The following is a 20,117-nucleotide window of genomic DNA, read 5'->3' as shown; positions in this document are numbered from 1 at the left end:
CCCTGTGGGTGAAAAGGAGAACAAGAGGACCCCAGCAGCCTCCATCACCTAAGAGTCCAACAACTCTCACCACCACTGCTACTAGACACGGCACTGGCCACTAAGGATCCCCTTCCATTCTTCACTAACATTGACCTCAGCTGACAGAGCGGCATAGAAATTATGCTACTGTGCTCTCCCTGTCACTGGAGCTGCCGAACCCCACCCAGACAGCACGCTTAGAGCCACCCACATTCCAAGTCCGTCCATAAAGACTAGAAGAGGTAATTGCTTCCTCAAATGTGCAGGCATCAGTGCAGGGCCACAAGAAACACACACACACACACACACACACACACACACACACACAAGAAAATCTGATGCCACCAGGGGAACACAGTAACTTTCCAATAACTGACCCCAAAGGAATGGAAGTCTACAGATTGCCTGTAAAGGAGCTCAAACATTATTTTAAGGAAGCTCAGCAAGATACAAGAGAACACAAACAGATAATTCAACAAAATTGGGAAAATAATACATTATTAACAAATAAGTTCAAAAAAGAAAAATCATTCAAAAAATTCTGGAGCTAAAGAATACAATGAATGAAATGGGGGGGAGGGCGGAATGCATCAGACTTAAACAGAGTAAAGAATCTGTGAACTCGATAACAAGTCTTTTGAAATTACCCAGTCTGAGAAAAAAAGAACAAAGAAAGCAGAACTCAAGGGATACCACTGAATTTTTCCCAAAAAGACATACAAATGGCCAGTAGGTACATGATAAGGTCTTCAGCATCACTAATCATCAGGAAAATGTAAATCAAAACCACAATGAGGTTTCCCTCACATCTGTTAGGGTGGCTGTTATCAAAGACTAGAGATAACAAACGCTGGTGCAGATGTGGAAAAGAGGGAACCCTCATGCTTTGTTGACGGGAATGTAAACTGGTGCGACCAGTCTGGAAAACATGAGGTTCCTCACAAATTAAAAGTAGAACTGAAATATGATCCAGCAATACCACTTCTGAGGATGTAGCCAAAAGAAATGAAATAATGATTTCAAAAAGATATGTGCACCCCCGTGGCTATTGCAGCATCATGCACGATAGCCAAGATATGGGAATAACCTGAGTGTCTACTGATGGGTGAGTGGATAAAGAACAGGTGATATATATGTATACGTATTACGTGCTAGCCATGGGTGCCTAAGAGCTCTCGTCCACTGGAGCCGGAGGTGCGCTCCGATCTACCTGGGATCAGCTGGGCTCTGTCTCTCTGGGTTACTTTAATGGAAACTAATTCCAAGATGTCTAACAGCTTACAAAAATAATGAGTTCACTGAAAGTCCTGGTGATATCACTGAGGCAGGAGACTGGTCTATATATGTGTAGTGCTGACCAAGTCTGAAACTTGGGTGGGCATCTGATTCCTTTTTTTAAAAAATTTTTTATTTATTCATGAGAGACACAGAGAGAGAGAGAGAGAGAGAGAGAGAGAGAGAGGCAGAGACCCAGGCAGAGGGAGAAGCAGGCTCCCTGCGGGGAGCCCGATGCGGGACTCAATCCCAGGACCCCGGGAGCATGACCTGAGCTGAAGGCAGATGCTCAGCCACTGAGCCACCCAGGCGCCCGGGGAATCTTATTCCTGTGGCAGAAGTTTGAGGAGGGGATGGGCAGCTAGTGTCTCCAAGGGAATTATAATTCTTTAAATTTTCTTTGCAACTGTAACTATATCTTTCTTATTTTAAATTTTGTACATGTAGAATTTCTTTCTTTTACTTGGTTATTTTATTGTTTTTCATCAGAGTCAACTCTTTTTTAAGCTCTTGGATTGTGATTTAATCATTATGTTTTCTTGTTTTGTTTTGTTTTAAGCTTTTATTTATTTATTCATGAGACACACACACACAGAGAGGGGCAGAGATACAGGCAGAGGGAGGAGCAGGCTCCATTCAAGGAGCCCAACGTGGGACTCGATCCCGGGTCTCCAGGATCACGCCCTGGGCCGAAGGTGGTGCTAAACCGCTGAGCCACAATCATTATGTTTTAAATTAACTTTTACTTCTTGTTACAAAATTTCAGCTAATACAGATATAACCACAGTCCTCCTTGATCTCTATTGCCAATCCCAGGCCCTTCTCAGAGTTTGGTATATGTCATTTCAAACCTGTCTGTGGAGTTTCATTTTCTCTTTTCTCAATTACTGTCCTCCTTAGAAAAAAGAAGGAACTGGTTGTGTCCAAGTTATAACAGTAGAATTTTAAGAGTCAAAACCCTTATTTAAATTATTCATTTCAGCTCTGATCCTGGTCTACTCTGACCCCGTATCAGTTTTTTTTTCCTTCAAATTTTTATTTGAATTCTAGTTAGTTAGCATATAGGGAGGGTAACGTTGGGTTCAGGAGTAGAATTCAGTGACTCATCACTTACGTACATCACCGGTGCTCATCATAACAAGCGCCCCCCCCCCGTAATCCCCATCACCCATCCAGCCCCCAGCCCCCAGCCCCCACCCACCTCCCTCCATCAGCCCTCGGTCGCTCTGTAGAGTTCAGAGTCTCTTCTAGTTTGTCTCCATCTCTCTCTCTTTCCCCCTCCCCTATGTTCATCTGTTTTGTTTCTTAAACTCCACTGAAGTCACATGGTATTTCTCTTTCTCTGACTGAAATATTTCGCTTAGCATGACACCCTCTAGCTCCACCCATGTTGTTGCAAGTGGCAAGCTCTCATTCTTCCTGATGCCTGAGTAACATTCCATTGTGTGTAGACCACATCCTCTTTATCCCTTTGTCAGTCAGTGGACATGTGGGCTCTTTCCATAGTTTGGCTACTGTGGATAATGCTGCTATGGACATTGGGGTGCATGTACCCCTTCAAATGTGTATTTTCGTATCCTTTGACCTAAATAGTTTTATGCCATCAAAAATATGCTTTAAATGTCATGAAATTAGGCTCTAAATCCACAAACTTATGATATACTTATGTCTCTATTTTTAGTGAAATCACATCATTAGGACTATGTAAATGTTCATCATGAAATCAAATAGGATTTCATTTCTTATTTTTATTACTTGTTTAACAGAAACTTCTAAATGTTTTACTGTTTATATTGTAATATTTTCCATTTAGTTATTCTCTTTTCAAGAGCTTTATTATACAACATATATTCTTTTTTACACAGAAACTGATCTCCTGGACCCATGCATCTTCCTCCCTTCTGGGCTGGTTCTTTCTAGGACTGACTGAGTATCAGTTATTAACTTGGGACTTTTGTTCATCCTCCTTCAGGATAGGTGCCTCTTTCCTGGATCTCCTGTCATTCTATTTTTTTAAATATACAATATACTCCTTTGTTTTGGTAGAAAACGCACTCCCATCACTTCTTGAGAGTGGCTCCTTTAGAGGTAGAATTTCTAAATCCTTGTATGTAGAAAATGTGTTCTAATTTCCCACTTGATTGATTATCGGGCTGCACATAGAGTGCAATGTGCATTAATTTGACCATAAAAACCTTTTCTGTGGGCATCCCATTATCTTAGAGGTCTCTATGGAAATATATTTTGGGGAAAGTTTTCCCTTTGAGGGAAAGCTGGATTTAGCTAAGATTTTGCTTGCAAATGTCATGCAAGATGAAGAGGCTATTAAGGTACCTGATGGGTAGCTTGGTAAAGGTGTATTTTTTTTTACTTATGTTTATGCATCTACTTTACCGCTATGAAGTTCCTTCACTTGAACAATCCTGTCCATAGTAAGAATTAATATTGCTAGCACTGTAGTGGAATTCTATGTGTATCCTAAACCTGAGTCCTTCTGCCTTGTGATTTCTTTCCTTTTTTTTTTTTTTTTTTTTTTGCCTTGTGATTTCTTATCCTGCAAATCAGTGACAGTGGAAGCTAGTCATTGTGTTATGTGATTTGAATACTTTATATGACAGGGCAGATGCATTGGCTTCATTTACATATGAGAAAACAGGAACTCAGAGAGCTCAGTTGACTTGCTCAAAATCACACAGCTGGTAAATGGCAGAGCTAGGATCTGAACCCAGGCAATCCCACTCTAAGAACGTGTGCCATTATGTTGTATAGCACTAATAGCTAGCCTACATGAAGTTTCAAGAATTAAGTCATTATCAGGACACCTGGGTGGCTCAGTGGTTGAGCGCCTGCCTTTGGCTCAGGGCGTGATCCCAGATTCCCAGGTTCGGGTCCCACATCGGGCTCCTTGCATGGAGCCTGCTTCTCCCTCTGCCTGTGTCTCTGCCCCTCTCTCTCTCTGTCTCATGAATAGATAAATAAAATATTTTTTAAAAAAGAATTAAGTCATTATCATCATCTATGAGTTCTGTGTGAGGGTGCCTGGGTGGCTCAGTTAAGCATCCTACTCTTAGTTTCGGCTCAGGTCATGATCTCTGGGTGGTAAGTTCAAGCCCCATGCTGGGCCCTGTGCTCTGTGCCAAGTCTGCTTGAGATTCTTTCCCCTCCTCCCTCTCCCTCTGCTCCTCCCCCAGCTCACATGCACCCACGCTCTCTGTCTCTCTCTAAAATAAAAAGATGAAGCCTTTAAAAAAGAAAAAAAGATTTCTGTGGGACTATTAAGACTCTCCACTATTGGGGGTGCCTGAGTGAATCAGTCAGTTAAACGTCTGCCTTCGGTTCAGGTCATGGTCTCAGGGTCCTGAGATCGAATCCTATATGGGTCTCGCTGCTCAAAGGGGAGTCTGCTTCTCCCTCTCCCTCTGCCCCGGCCCCTCACTCATGCTCTCTCCCTCTCTCAAATAAATAGGAGCTTCGAAAAAAAAGACTCTCCACTATTATATATGTTAATTACATTTCTCCATTTTTATCCCAGTATCTATTCATTTTTAACCACAGACCTTTCTTGTGATTAGAGACAGACATACCACAATAGCAGCAATGCGATAACCACTTTCACTACCCTTCTTGGACTGTTTAGGTGCCAGGAATTTCACCTGATGACCTGTAGTACAATGGTACCAAGTAGTATTTTTTCATTATCTGGGAATAGAGGAGAAGAACTACTAATACAGTACTTGCTTGGGACCAGGGTTGTGAGTAACCAGAATTGTATTTTTCCTCACCTCTAGGTCTGTGGGTTCTGGGGTGCCACAACTCAGACTTTCGGAACAGAGGCATGACAGCCTTACTGAAGGTTTCTAGTTGTAACAGGAACATTGATGATTATTATGAGGACACATACGAAGATATTCCAACTTCCCTGCTGAATGAAAACAATGTCATTAAACCTAGAAGCTTCTCCCAGAATTCAAGGCACCCTAGCACTAATGAAAAGCAATTCAAAGCCACCACAACTCCAGAAAATGACATAGAGAAGATTGACCTTCAATCTGGAGAAAGAACACAGCTGCTTAAAGCACAAAGTGTCTCCTCTAGTGATTTATTGATGCTGTTGGGACAGAATCCTACTCCACGTGGACTGTTCTTATCTGATCTCCGAGAGGCCACAGATATTGCTGATGACCATTCACGTGGAGCAATAGAAAGAAACAAGGGCCCACCTGAAGTGGCAAGTCTCAGACCAGAGCTCCGTCACAGTGAGGACAGAGAATTTACTCCTGAACCAGAACTGCAGTTAAGATTAAATGAGAATTTGGGGACAAATACAACAGTAGAGTTGAAGAAACTTGATTTAAAAATTTCTAGTTCATCAGACAGTCTAATGACTTCACCAACAATTCCATCAGATAAGTTGGCAGCAGCTACTGAAAAGACAGGTTCCTTAGGACCCCCAAATATGTCAGTTCATTTTAACAGTCATTTAGGTACCATTGTATTTGGCAATAATTCATCCCACCTTATTCAGTCTGGTGAACCTTTGGAATTGAGTGAAGAAGATAATGATTCCAAGTTGTTAGAAGCACCTTTAATGAATATTCAAGAAAGTTCACTGAGAGAAAATGTATTATCAGTGGAGAGTAATAGGTTATTTAAAGAAGAAAGAATTCGTGGACCTGCTTCATTAATCAAAGATAATGCTTTATTCAAAGTTAATATCTCTTCGGTAAAGACAAACAGGGCACCAGTTAACTTAACAACTAATAGAAAGACTCGTGTTGCTATCCCAACATTATTAATTGAGAATAGTACCTCAGTCTGGCAAGATAGTATGTTAGAAAGGAATACTGAGTTTAAAGAAGTAACTTCTTTGATTCATAATGAAACGTTTATGGACAGAAATACTACAGCTATGGGGCTAAATCATGTGTCAAATAAAACTACTTTATCAAAAAATGTGGAAATGGCCCACCAAAAAAAAGAAGGCCCTGTGCCACTACGTGCAGAAAATCCAGATCTATCATCCTCCAAGATACCGTTCTTGCCAGATTGGATAAAGACCCATGGCAAGAACTCCCTAAGCTCTGAGCAAAGGTCCAGTCCAAAACAATTAACATCTTTAGGATCAGAAAAATCCGTGAAAGATCAGAATTTTTTGTCAGAGGAGAAGGTGGTAGTAGGAGAGGATGAATTTACGAAGGACACAGAACTCCAAGAGATTTTTCCAAACAACAAGAGCATATTTTTTACTAACTTGGCTAATGTCCAAGAAAATGATACGTACAATCAAGAAAAAAAATCTCCGGAAGAGATAGAAAGAAAGGAAAAATTAACCCAGGAGAATGTGGCTTTGCCTCAGGCACATACTGTGATTGGCACTAAGAGCTTTCTGAAGAACCTTTTCTTACTAAGCACTAAGCAAAATGTAGCAGGTTTAGAAGAGCGGCCATATACTCCAATACTTCAAGACACCAGGTCATTAAATGATTCACCACATAGTGAAGGGATTCATATGGCCAATTTCTCAAAAATAAGGGAAGAAGCAAACTTGGAAGGCTTGGGAAATCAAACAAACCAAATGGTAGAGAGGTTTCCAAGCACTACGAGGATGTCTTCTAATGCAAGTCAGCATGTTATCACTCAACGTGGTAAGCGGACTTTGAAACAACCCAGACTCTCACCAGGAGAAAAAAAGTTTGAAAAGAAGGTAATTGCAAATGACACTTCAACCCAGTGGTCCAAAAACATGGACTATTTGACCCAGGGAACCCTCACACAGATAGAGTATAATGAGAAAGAAAAAAGGGCCATTACTCAGTCCCCCCTATCAGATTGTTCTATGAGGAATCATGTCACCATTCAAATGAATGACTCTGCATTACCCGTTGCAAAGGAATCAGCATCTCCATCAGTTAGACATACAGATCTGACCAAGATCCCATCCCAACACAACTCTTCTCATCTTCCAGCATCAGCCTGTAATTATACCTTTAGAGAGAGGACTTCTGGAGTTCAAGAAGACAGTCATTTCTTACAAGAAGCCAAAAGAAATAACCTCTCTTTAGCCTTTGTAGCCTTAGGAATGACTGAAGGGCAAGGAAAGTTCAGCTCCCTGGGGAAAAGTGCCACAAACCAACCCATGTACAAGAAACTTGAAAACACTGTTCTCTTGCAACCAGGCTTGTCTGAAACATCTGACAAAGTTGAATTACTTTCTCAAGTTCATGTTGATCAAGAAGACTCTTTCCCTACAAAAACTAGCAATGATTCTCCTGGCCACCTGGATCTCATGGGAAAGATCTTCCTTCAGAAAACACAGGGACCTGTTAAAATGAATAAAACAAATAGCCCTGGAAAAGTGCCCTTTCTGAAATGGGCAACAGAAAGCTCTGAAAAGATTCCCTCCAAGCTGCTGGGTGTCCTTGCTTGGGATAACCACTATGATACCCAGATACCAAGTGAAGAGTGGAAATCCCAAAAGAAGTCACAGAAGAACACAGCTTTTAAAAGGAAGGACACCATTTTGCCCCTGGGCCCTTGTGAAAATAATGATTCAACAGCAGCAATAAATGAAGGACAAGATAATCCCCAAAGAGAAGCTATGTGGGCAAAGCAAGGAGAGACTGGAAGGTTGTGCTCTCAAAACCCACCAGTCTCAAAACACCATCAAAGGGAAACAACCCTTACTACTCTTCAGCCAGAGGAAGACAAATTTGAGTATGATGACACCTTCTCAATTGAAATGAAGAGAGAAGATTTTGACATCTATGGCGACTATGAAAATCAGGGCCTCCGCAGCTTTCAAAAGAAAACACGACACTATTTCATTGCTGCAGTGGAGCGTCTCTGGGATTATGGGATGAGTAGATCTCCCCATATACTAAGAAACAGGTATGGGTGCATTGATTATTCATCTGCCTTCAGGTGCTGAAACAATAGAAGAGACACCGCTAATCTGTAGGAATGTGACTCCAAAGATTGATGATAAAGGAAAGAAGAACCCTTAGATCCAGGTAGCAAAATCTAGATGAAGCCAAGGAGTAAATAGGAGGTTAGATGATGACACCAACAATGAGAGTTAGAGGATGATCAATCTGGAAGGCATGAAACTCTTACTCTAGAGAGATGGAGGAGAAGAGGGGTTTACAAAAGGTACCTGAATCAGGGATAGCATCAATGGGGAGCAGGAAGAAAGTCAACCTCACCCATCAACCTCATGAGCCACAGGAATAGTCTTAGTCTTGCGAAAAGGTTCTGAGAGAGGCAGGAGGGAGAAGTGAAGCGTGTGGTACAGAGGTTGAGAATGCAGGGAAAGTTGTTTTCCATAGTACTAGGGATCCAGGGAGCAAAGTGGGAGGATTTGGTTGTTAGGGGAGCAGAGGGAGGTTGGGCACAGAAGAGAAGGCATAGAGAAATTTGGAAGATATACTTAAGGAGAGTCAGTGTCAGTCAACAGATATCTATTGAGCACCTGCTATATGCCAGACACTTTTGTAGACACTGGGGTGCAATAAAGTAGAAGCTTATTTGCTATTGGGGAGAGCAAGCGATAAGTTAGTAGAAAAATAAATAGAATCTTGATGGTGCTATTCAGGAGATAGAATCAAATAATGTGATAGAGAGTAACTGGGGGTGTTACTTTAGCTGTGGTGGTCAGAGAAATCCTCTTTGTGGAATTGAGACCTAAAAGATAATAAAAGGACAGCTGCTGGAGCTCTGAGAGATGTTTCCTGGCAGAGGGAATAAGAAATGCAAAGGCCCGGGATCCCTGGGTGGCGCAGCGGTTTGGCACCTGCCTTTGGCCCAGGGCGCGATCCTGGAGACCCGGGATCGAATCCCACATCAGGCTCCCGGTGCATGGAGCCTGCTTCTCCCTCTGCCTGTGTCTCTGCCTCTCTCTCTCTCTCTCTGTGACTATCATAAATAAATAAAAAATTAAAAAAAAAAAAGAAATGCAAAGGCCCTACAAACGGAACAAATCCTCTCTCTCTCTCTCTCTCTCTCTCTGTGTGTGTGTGTGACTATCATAAATAAATTAAAATTTTTTTAAAAAGTAAAGAAAATTTGGGATCCCTGGGTGGCGCAGCGGTTTAGCACCTGCCTTTGGCCCAGGGCGCGATCCTGGAGACCCGGGATCGAATCCCACATTGGGCTCCCGGTGCATGGAGCCTGCTTCTCCCTCTGCCTGGGTCTCTGCCTCTCTCTCTCTCTCTGTGTGTGTGTGACTATAATAAATAAATAAAAAATTTTTAAAAAAAGGAAAGGAACAAATCTGAGGAACAGAAAAAGGACCAGTATGACTGGAGTACAGTGAAAACTGGGGGGAGGGGCTTATAGGAGATGAGGTAGTCAAGATGAGCAGTGGTCAGATAACAGAGGTCCTAGAGGAAGACTAGGTGCCCTCTTCATTACTTGTCACTTTCTGACCTCGCTTTCTACCTCAAATGGATCCTTATTGCTGCATAATAACTATATAGAGTATTTCCCTAGTCTACGGACTTTCCTGCTGTCCTGGACCCCTATTTTACATTTTCTACTTTTCCTTAAATCTCCAACCCCTTTTACCCATTCCCCAACAGCCCTTCTCATTCAAAGCTAATGCTTGTGCAGTGAACCTCCAGACTTGCAACACATTGACATCTGTGACCGTATACTGTCTTTATGCTTATGACAAATAGACTATGCTCTTAAGGCCAACCTCTCCAGTTTCCTAGTCAACCATCTCCAACTTTGCATTACAGTCATTTTCATCTTATCCTATTCTCAATTCATAATCAAATACTGGTCTATTTCTTGAAATTAAAACCAAATGGATTCTTTGATGGATTAGATGTGGTGAGAGAAAAAGATAAGAATAACTTCAGTGTTTAGAGTCTGAGTAACTAAAGAGAAGGAATGGTCATTGACTGCCATGCAAAAGGCTGGACAAACACCAGTTTTGGGGAAGGGACAGAGATTAAGAGACTAATTATGTACGTGGTGAGATAGGGAGTTTATATATGAATCTCAGGTTCAAGGAAGATAACTGAAATGGAGATATACAACTGGATTTTATCTGCATAAGAGTAGACCATCATGAGACTAACTGTAAACAGAAAAGAGGAGAGTTTGAACAACTAATACCCAACACTCTAACATTTAAAGGTCAGGGAGGGGCACCTGGGTGGCTCAGTCAGTTAAGCTGCTGCCTTCGGCTCAGGTCATGATCCTAGGGTCCTGGGATCAAACTCCACATCGGGCTCCCTGCTTAGCGGGGAGTCTGCTTCTCCCTCTCCCTCTGCCCCTCCACCTGCTTGTGCATGCTCTCTCTCTCTTTCTCTCTCTCTCTCTCTCATAAATAAATAAATAAATAAATAAATAAATAAATAAATAAATAAATAAAATCTTTTAAAAAATAAAGGTCAGGGAAATGAAGAACTAGCGAAGTTGACAGAGAAAGATTGGCAGTGAGGTTAGTACAAAAATAAAGGAAACTTGGTATCAGAGAGACCAGGCGAAAACACACATCAAGGATGGAGTAATCAACTATCAGATACTACTGAGAGTTCAGCTAAGACAGGGACTGAGAATTAGTAATGTAAAGATCAACAGTGACCTTGAAAATGTTTTTATGGAATAATGAAGATAAAAAGACTTTTGGGAGTGGCTTACAGAAGGAATAAATGGAAAAGAATCCAGCTACTTCTCTCTGCCTCAGTGGCTACCATTCTGGTCTAAACCATCCTCAACTCACCTAAATTATTGGAATATCATCTTAACTAGACTTCCAGGTTCCAGCCTGGCCCTTATATAGTCTTTTCCCAACATAGCAGCTAAAGTAAATTTTCAAATTGTAGTTCTGATTATTGTTCTCTGCTCCAAATCTCCCAGTAGATTTCCTTCTCACCTTTAGTAAATTCCAAAGTCCTCACCATGGCCTTCAAGTTTCTGAGATATGCCCCTCTGAAACCTCTCTGATCTCATCTCTTACCATTGTTTCCTGCTCACTCTGTTCCAGCCACACTGGCCTCATTGCTCTTCCTCAAATGCAACTAATATATACCTTTCTCTAAGCCTTTGTACTTTGTGTTCTCTGCTTGGAATTCTCATCCTGTGATATCCTAATATTCATTCTCTCACTGCCTCCAGGTTGCTGCTCAAGTTTTATCAGTGAGACTTTCCCTGAACACTCTATATACATATAGTTCCTACCGTACTTTTTAAATGCACTTACTAGCACCTGAAATAGTATACATTTACTTGTCTATTGTCTATGTTCCCCAACTAGAAAGTAAGTTCATTGAGAACACAAATTTTGAAGGTTTTATTCAATGGTATATCCCCAGAACCTTAAACAGTGCCTGGCATGTGATAGATGCTCAAATATTTGTTGAATGAATTAGCAAATGATGGACGTAAGGAGGCAAGAGAAGATCTTTTTATGTATGTCTGAACTCCAGAGAGTACCAACTAAATGGTAACACAGGTTCCATGGGCAAGAATAGAAGCAGGGAGAACTGCTAAGAGGATGTCATAGTCATCTAGGTAAGAGAAGACAGAGTATATAGACCAAAATAGTGGTGGTAAAAACCAAAAGAAAAGGAAAGATGCCAAGTGTGATTTGAAGATAAGCAGACAGGACTTGTTGTTAGATTGAGTAGGTGGGGGAATAGGGAGAAAGAAGTCAAAGAAGATTTTTAGGTGTTTTCCTAAGCAACTAGGTGGATGATGGTGACATTTAATGACATGTGGAAGGCTTGAGGTAGAAGAGATTTATTTGACAAAACCCTCAAGGGTTTGTTTTGAACATATGTAGTTTAAGATTCTCACTAGACCTCCAGCTGAGATGTTGAATAGGCAGTTGGATATATGAGTCTGGAGTCCAAGGAAGAGATCTATGCTAATGATGAATAAATTTGGGAGTTGTAAGCATATTGATAGCACTCAAGTAAGACTTGTTGGTATTATCAAGAGAATAAAAGTGGATGTAAACCATAGAGGGAATTATGCTGAGTGAAATAAGTCAATCGAAGAAGGACAATCATCATATGGTTTCACTCATACGGGGAATATAAGAAATAGTGCAAAGGGTTATAAGGGAAAGGAAGGGAACTGAGTAGGAAAAATTAGAGAGGGAGACAAACCATAAGAGACTTCTAACTCTGGGAAACACACAAAGGGTTGTGGAAGGGGAGGGTGGAATGGGGTGACTGGGTGACAGGCAATGAAGAGGGCACTTATGGGATGAACACTGGGTGTTATGCTATATGTTGGCAAATTGAATTTAAAGTAAAAAAAAAGGTATTTAAAAAATGCCCATTTAAACTGGTTTTCCAAAGGTCTCAGGGTAACAGTAAATCAGTTTACTCACTTCATTGACATGCATTTTCTATTCTTGATCATAATTTATGTAAGTCTTGGGTTGGCAGTGTCTGCAGACATCTGGCCAAAGAAAACATAAAACCTCTCAACATCCTAGGCCTCAACTTATTTTAACAAATATTTCAGATATAATGTCCAGAACACAAAGATACAGGGTAAAAAACAAAATGGAAAAAAGAAAAGAAGCCATGGAGGCAAAAAAGAGCCAAAACAAACTCACAGACTTAAGATCTAGGAGTCACATATAGTCATTAAAACACTTATGCTTCGTGTAGTAAAAATTGGTGAACTAGTAGGTAAGTAAAATTAAATAGTATGGAATGCAGAGATTTTTTAAAAATATTTTATTTATTGGGCAGCCTGGGTGGCTCAGCAGTTTAGTGCCACCTTTGGCCCACGGTGTGATCCTGGGGACATGGGATCGAGTCCCACATCAGGCTCCCTGCATGGAGCCTGCTTCTCCCTCTGTCTGTGTCTCTGCCTGTGTGTGTGTGTGTGTGTGTGTGTGTGTCTCACGGCTAAATAAATAAAATCTAAATAAAAAGATTTTATTTATTTATTTGAGAGAGAGAGTACAATCAGGGGAAGGGGCAGAGGGAGAGGGAGAACAGACATGGGGCTCTATCCCAGGACTCCAGGATCACCACCTGAGCTGAAGGCAGACCCTTAACACACTGAGCTACCCAGGTGCTCCCTTGCAGATATTTTTTAATGGAAAATAGAAAAGAGATGATAAAAAAAAAATGATAGCCAGCTGTATTTTCCAAAGATGGATGTGCCAATATATTCTGTCCTGTATGCCCTTGTACAATATGACCTTGCTATTCTCCCATTCAAGAGGTAAAGCCTGATCCCCCTCCTCTTGATCTGGCTTGGCATTAGGACTCATTTGTGGTCAATAGAATATAACAGAAATTTGTGACCTATAGACGTGCTGGAAGGGATGCTGGTTCAGAAAATACCATGTAGCATACATCTAGCTCTCCTCGGATGCTCTCTCTGGAAGAAGCCAGCCACTATGTCAGAAATCTGGTTATCCTGGGTGCTGTCATGCTGGAAAGGTCACACATACAGGCCTTCTGGTCAAGAGTCTCAGTAGAGTCTAGCTTTCCATTGTTCTCCACCATGGCATGAGGCATATGAGTAAAGCCATATTGGACCCTCCAGATAAGCCGAGATGCCAGCTGAATACCACTGAGTGACTACATTTGACACCATGAGGAGCAAAACTATCACCGAGCCTAACACTGCTGGAATTCTGACTTAACAGAATTGACAAGTATAATCAAATGGTTGATGTTTTTAAGCCACTAAATTTTGAGGTAGTTTGTCATACAGCAACAAACAACCAGAGGAGACTTAAAGGATAGAGTGTGAAGGATTTACTTATTTTTAATTGAAAGCTCAGAAGGAAAGAGTGATTAGAAGAGAAGCAGTATTTGAAGGTGTAATGGCTGAGTATTTTCCAAAATTAAAAAATGTCATCAATGCAAAGATTCAAGAAGCTCAACAAATCCCAAACAGGATGAATAAAAAATTCAACACCTAGGCATGTTTCATCAAAGTAAAACTTCAGAAGATCCAAAAGTCTTTTTTAAAAAAAGATTTTATTGGGCAGCCTGGGTGGCTCAGCGGTTTAGTGCTACCTTTGGCTCAGGCATGATGCTGGAGACCTGGGATCGAGTCCCATGTCGGGCTCCCTGCATGGAGCCTGCTTCTCCCTCTGCCTGTGTCTCTGCCTCTCTCTCTCTCTGTGTGTCTCTCATGAATGAATGAATTAAAAGTCTTTTTTAAAAAATAAATATATAATAAAAATATTTTATTTACTTATTCATGAGAGACACATATACAAAGAGAGGCAGAGACATAGGCCGAGGGAGAGCAGGCTCCCTGCAGGTAGTCCGATGCAGGACTCAATCCTGGGACCATGACCTGAGCCATGGCAGATGGCCAACCACTGAGCCGTCTAGGTGCCCCCCCAAATTCAAAAGTCTTAAAAGCAGCCAAAGAAAAAAGACAGCATACTTCAAAGGAGATACAGAAAGGTGACTTTTCAATAGTACTAATTAAACATAGAAAATGGGAATAGGGGATCCCTGGGTGGCTCAGCGGTTTGGTGCCTGCCTTTGGCCCAGGGCGCGATCCTGGAGTCCCGGGATTGAGTCCCACTTTCTTTTCTTTTTTTAAAAAGATTTATTTATTTATTTATGATAGACATAGAGAGAGAGAGAGAGAGAGAGGCAGAGACACAGGAGGAGAGAGGAGCAGACTCCATGCCGGGAGTCAATGAAATTGAAATGGGTATTTTCAGAAAAACAAAAGCTGAGATGCTTTGACACAACAGACTGGTGCTAGAAAGTCCTGGGACATTTTAACATCCATATGGGAAAACATTAAATTGGATCCATACACCATAAAAAAATCCACTCATACTGGGCTAAGAGTCGTATAAGCATAAAAGTATAAATATCTTAGAAAATATAAGAGACTATCTTTTTTTTTTTAAACAATTTTTTTAAATTTTTATTTATTTATGATAGTCACACACACAGAGAGAGAGAGAGAGAGAGGCAGAGACACAGGCAGAGGGAGAAGCAGGCTCCATGCACCGGGAGCCCGACGTGGGATTCGATCCAGGGTCTCCAGGATCGCGCCCTGGGCCAAAGGCAGGCGCCAAACCGCTGCGCCACCCAGGGATCCCCTATAAGAGACTATCTTAACAACCTCAGGGTAGGGAAAGAGAATTGACATACAAAAAGCACTAGCATGAAGGATTTTTAAAATTTCGCTACATTAAAATTACAAGCTATGCTCATCAAAGTATTTTTTTTAAGATTTATTTATTCATGAGAGACAAAGTCAGAGACATAGGCAGAGGGAGAAGCAGGCTCTGTCCTGGGAGCCTGATGTGGGACCCCATCCCAGGACCCTGGGATCACACCCTGAGCCAAAGGCAGGTGCTCAACCACTGAGCCACCCAGGCTCCTCAAAATATTTTTTAAAAGAATGAAAAGATTATCCACAGAATGTGAGAAGATATTTTCAGCACAAAAGGCCAACATGGACTCCTATCAAGACTATTTAGAGTACCGCTTTGAATCAATAAGAAAATGAGATTACCTAATAGAAAAATTGGCAAAAAACACCACCACCACCATCACCAACTTGGATAGGCATTCCCAAATCAGATTCAAATAGCTAGTACTCAGAAGAAAAGATGCTCAGTCTCATTATTCACATCAGGAAGATGTGAAATGAAATCACAGACACTGCTATGCAGCCACTAGAATGGCCCAAAACGTAAAAAGATAGATTATCGAGTACCTATAAAGATTCAGAGTAAATGGAACTCTCACACATGGCTGACAGAAATGGAAAATGGCACAGCCACTTTGGAAAACAGTGTGGTGGTAGCTACCAGAGCTGAACATATGGATACTCAGCAATTCCACTCCTAGATCTCTGCCCAAGAGAAATGCATACATACTCACCAAAAGACGTGTACGAGAAGGTTCATAGCAGGAAAAGAAAAGCTTCATAGCAGGAGCAGGACTATGTTTAAGCACCAAAATTTAGAAAGGACACAAATGTTCACAATTTTGGTAGAGTCACACAATGGAACACAAACTATAGCTACACACAACTATGTAGGTGAATCTCATGACCATAATGCCGAGGGGGAAAAGCCAGAAACAAAAGACCATATACAATATGGTTCCATTTACATATCTCAAAAACAGGCAAAACTAAACTATGTTCTTTCGGGATGGGTACATACTGGTAAAATCATCAAGAAAAGCAAAGACAAAGAAGAGAAAAAGAAAAAGACATAATTATCATAAACATCACAAACAATGGGTGTTACCTTTAGGAGGAGAGAGAATGTTATTGGAAAAGCACACACAGTGAGTCTTCTGCATTGCTGCTCATGTTCTTCTTGATCTGGATGGTGGTTAGATTTTTATACCAAAAGCATTTATATTTTATGCACTTTATTGTATAATTTTAGCTCACAATTTTAACAGATTCTTTGACTTTTTAAGTTTGTGAGTTTATGTAATCTCAACACCCAACATGGGGCTTGAACTTATAACCCTGAGATCAAGAAGGCCTACTGACTGAGACAGCCAGGCACCCCCAGATTTTCTTTGTAAGTAAAGTAAAGAAGTCCCAAGGATTGAACCCTGGGGCTTCTATTTAGAATGTGTTTGTAAGTCCTATATGCATTTAGCAATCCGCAATATTTTTGACCACCTACTATGTGCCAAGCAGCACTTGTTCCAGCTCCTGGGAATACCACAGTGGACAAAACATAGGAAACCCCTGCTTTCATGGAACGTACATACTAGCAAAGCCTGGAGAGAGAGTACGTCAGGAAAATGGAGTGGTTATGCAAAATGTTGCTTAGTCGTCCAATAAGATGAGGACATAACAAAATTGACTATCTGCTTTAATAAGCCACTCACATGACTTGAATATCGTCCAAATATGGATGATCTTCACCTAGATCTCTTTTGTGAGCTCTCAACCTCTGTGTATTTGTCAATTTAATTTACATAGATGTCCCGTGTGTTTAAAACTGTATACCCCCACGGTGCCTGAGTGGCTCAGGCGGTTAAGCATCTGCCTTTGGCTCAGGTCATGATCTCAGGGTCCTGGGATGGAGCCCCACATCAGGCTCCCTGCTCAGCAGGAGGATCTGCTTCTCCCTCTGCCCTCCCCCCTCCTCATGCTCTCTCCTCTGTCTCAAATAAATAAAATCCTAAAAAAAATTAAAAATGAATAAAATAAAACTTTACACCCCACCTACTTTTCCTACAGGGTTCCCCATCTCAGTGATTTGCACAGAAACCTGGAAGTTATCTTTAATCCTTTTTCTACCCCACTCTGCTCCATTACACTTCCAATTCATCATCAGTCCTATGACAAGTGTCTCAAATACAGGGAGGGCAAGAATATGAGGTGTTTTTACCCACCTGGTCCATGAAAATAGTGCTTTTCCTCTACTTTTTTTTCCAGGGCTCAAAGTGGGGATGTCCAGCAGTTCAAGAAGGTGGTTTTCCAGGAGTTTACTGATGGATCCTTTACTCAGCCCTTATACCGTGGAGAACTGAATGAACACTTGGGACTCTTGGGGCCATATATAAGAGCAGAAGTTGAAGACAATATCGTGGTGAGTTGAGGACAATGAAATTATAAGAAAATTAATCGTATATTTTTTTCTGATTACAAAAATAATTTATTCTCATCTTTTAAGAATTTTGAAGTATAGAAAATAAGTTGAAAAATAATTCCATAATTGCCATTTCGGTGTAGGTTCTCTTTGTCCTATGTATTCTTCTCTTTATGTGTTCAAAATTATACCATGTGAGTGGTGGGCTCCATGCAGGGAGCCCAATGTGGGACTCGATCCCAAGATACCAGGTCATGCCCTGAGCCAAAGGCAGACGCTCAACTACTGAACCACCCAGGCGTCCCAGTAGACTTCCTAATTAAAAAATATTTTATGTGATTTTTAAGACCCATTTTTATGTATTATTATTAAAGCAAAGTCTGTTATTCTGTTCTACTTTCTCATGATATTTAAAGGTGTAAACTGAAAGTTATCCATTCAAGTTTCAAGTGTATTTTGCATATATGGTTAGAGTAAATCTGTCATCATTTGCTCTTAGTAAAAAAAAAAAAATTATACCATGTGTAATTTTACCTCATCTTTTTTTAAAGGTGTATTTATTTATTTTAGAGAGAGAAAGAGAGAGCAAGAGCAGGAGGGGCCAAAGGAGAGGGAGAGAGCATCCCAAGCCAGCTCAGTATAGAGCCCAGTGCAGGACTCCATCCCACAACCCCAAGATCACGACCTGAGCCGAAACCAATTGTCAGAGGCTTAAAGCACTGAGCCACCCCTCTACCTCTTCTTTTATAACTAAATATCATATTGTAAATATTTCTTATGTCATTTGAAAGACTATCTTTTTTTTAGTGATGGTATAATAGTCTATTATGTGAATTTATGGTTTACTTAGCCATTTACTTTGAACAAGTTTTTAAGTAGTTTGTTCTGTTTTCACTAGCTCAGTAATACTGCAATCACAACCCTTTTCCTAGGACAAAATTCCAGGAGTACAATGTACATGAATATTTAAAGACTTGTTCTAATGAACTTTGTTACTGTCCTTTGCATATTTGACCCTTTTGGAGGGACTACTTTTGTTATCAAGTTATATTACCTTATATGCTATATGTTTTTCTAAATGTGTCATCTTTTAATTTTATATATAGTAGTTTCTGAAATAAAACAGGTTTGAGGGATCCCTGGGTGGCGCAGTGGTTTGGCGCCTGCCTTTGGCCCGGGGCGCGATCCTGGGGACCCGGGATCAAATCCCACGTCGTGCTCCCGGTGCATGGAGCCTGCTTCTCCCTCTGCCTGTGTCTCTGCCTCTCTCTCTCTCTCTCTCTCTCTGTGACTATCATAAATGAAAAAAAACAGGTTTGAATTATTGGTAGTAATCCATAAATCTGTCCATTATGACACATAGCTTTTATGTTTATAGAAACCCTTCCCTCATTACTCAGCCATTAGAAAGGACAAATACCCACCATTTGCTTCGACGTGGATGGACCTGGAGGGTATTATGCTGAATGAAATAAGTCAATAGGAGAAGGACAAACATTGTATGGTCTCATTCATTTGCGGAATATAAAAAATAGTGAAAGGGAATAAAGGGTAAAGGAGAAAAAATGATTGGGAAATATCAGAAAGGGAGACAGAACATGAGAGACTCCTAAATCTGGGAAACAAACTAGGGGTGGTAGAAAGGGAGGTGGGTGGGGGGTGGGGGTGACTGGGTGACAGGCACTGAGGGGGGCACCTGATGGGATGAGCAAGAGGTGTTATTCTATATGTTGGCAAATTGAACACCAATAAAAAATTTAAAAAAAAAAAAGAAACCCTTCCCTATATGAAGATTTTTTTCTTGAAATCACACTTTCTTCAACTTTTTTTATAATATAATTGCTTAACAGTTAATCATTTAATCCATCAGTAATTCCTGTAGACTAGAAGTTAATTTGGTGTCTTGTGTGAGCCAAAAATTGAAGTAGTTTTATTCTTTTCCAAAAGTAGTCATCCGTTGGTCCAACTGATTGTTTACATTAAGGATATAGAAGGATCTAGGGATCCCTGGGTGGTGCAGCGGTTTGGCGCCTGCCTTTGGCCCAGGGCGCGATCCTGGAGACCCGGGATCGAATCCTACGTCGGGCTCCCGGTGCATGGAGCCTGCTTCTCCCTCTGCCTGTGTCTCTGCCTCTCTCTCTCTCTCTCTCTCTCTCTCTCTCTCTCTGACTATCATAAATAAATAAAAATTTTAAAAAAAGAAGGATCTAAAATTATGGGATTGTGAGCAAATTATTTGTTCTGTTTTGATTCTGATTTTAGTTTCCATATGTCTTATGAAACACGTATA

General features: G+C 40.9%; 1 protein-coding gene across 16 annotated transcripts in view; it reads left to right on the top strand.

Annotated features, from left to right (window-relative positions):
• F8 (coagulation factor VIII) overlaps positions 1-20,117 on the top strand; it is a 145,514-nt gene that overhangs the window by 84,292 nt on the left and 41,105 nt on the right. For 9 of the 16 annotated variants that reach the window (XM_072744192.1, XM_072744191.1, XM_072744190.1 and 6 more), the window contains 2 exons: positions 5,085-8,184; positions 17,674-17,827. In XM_072744192.1, coding sequence (XP_072600293.1) covers positions 5,085-8,184; positions 17,674-17,827 — 3,254 coding nt within the window. The remainder of the gene's footprint in view (positions 1-5,084; positions 8,185-17,673; positions 17,828-20,117) is intronic. The other 7 variants (XR_011998251.1, XR_011998250.1, XR_011998248.1 and 4 more) reach the window with 1 other exon arrangement.

This window comes from Vulpes vulpes, chromosome X (genome assembly GCF_048418805.1).
Source record: "Vulpes vulpes isolate BD-2025 chromosome X, VulVul3, whole genome shotgun sequence".
Taxonomy (NCBI): domain Eukaryota; kingdom Metazoa; phylum Chordata; class Mammalia; order Carnivora; family Canidae; genus Vulpes; species Vulpes vulpes.
Note: the sequence above shows the minus strand (reverse complement) of the source record. Positions and strands in the feature narration are given on the sequence as shown.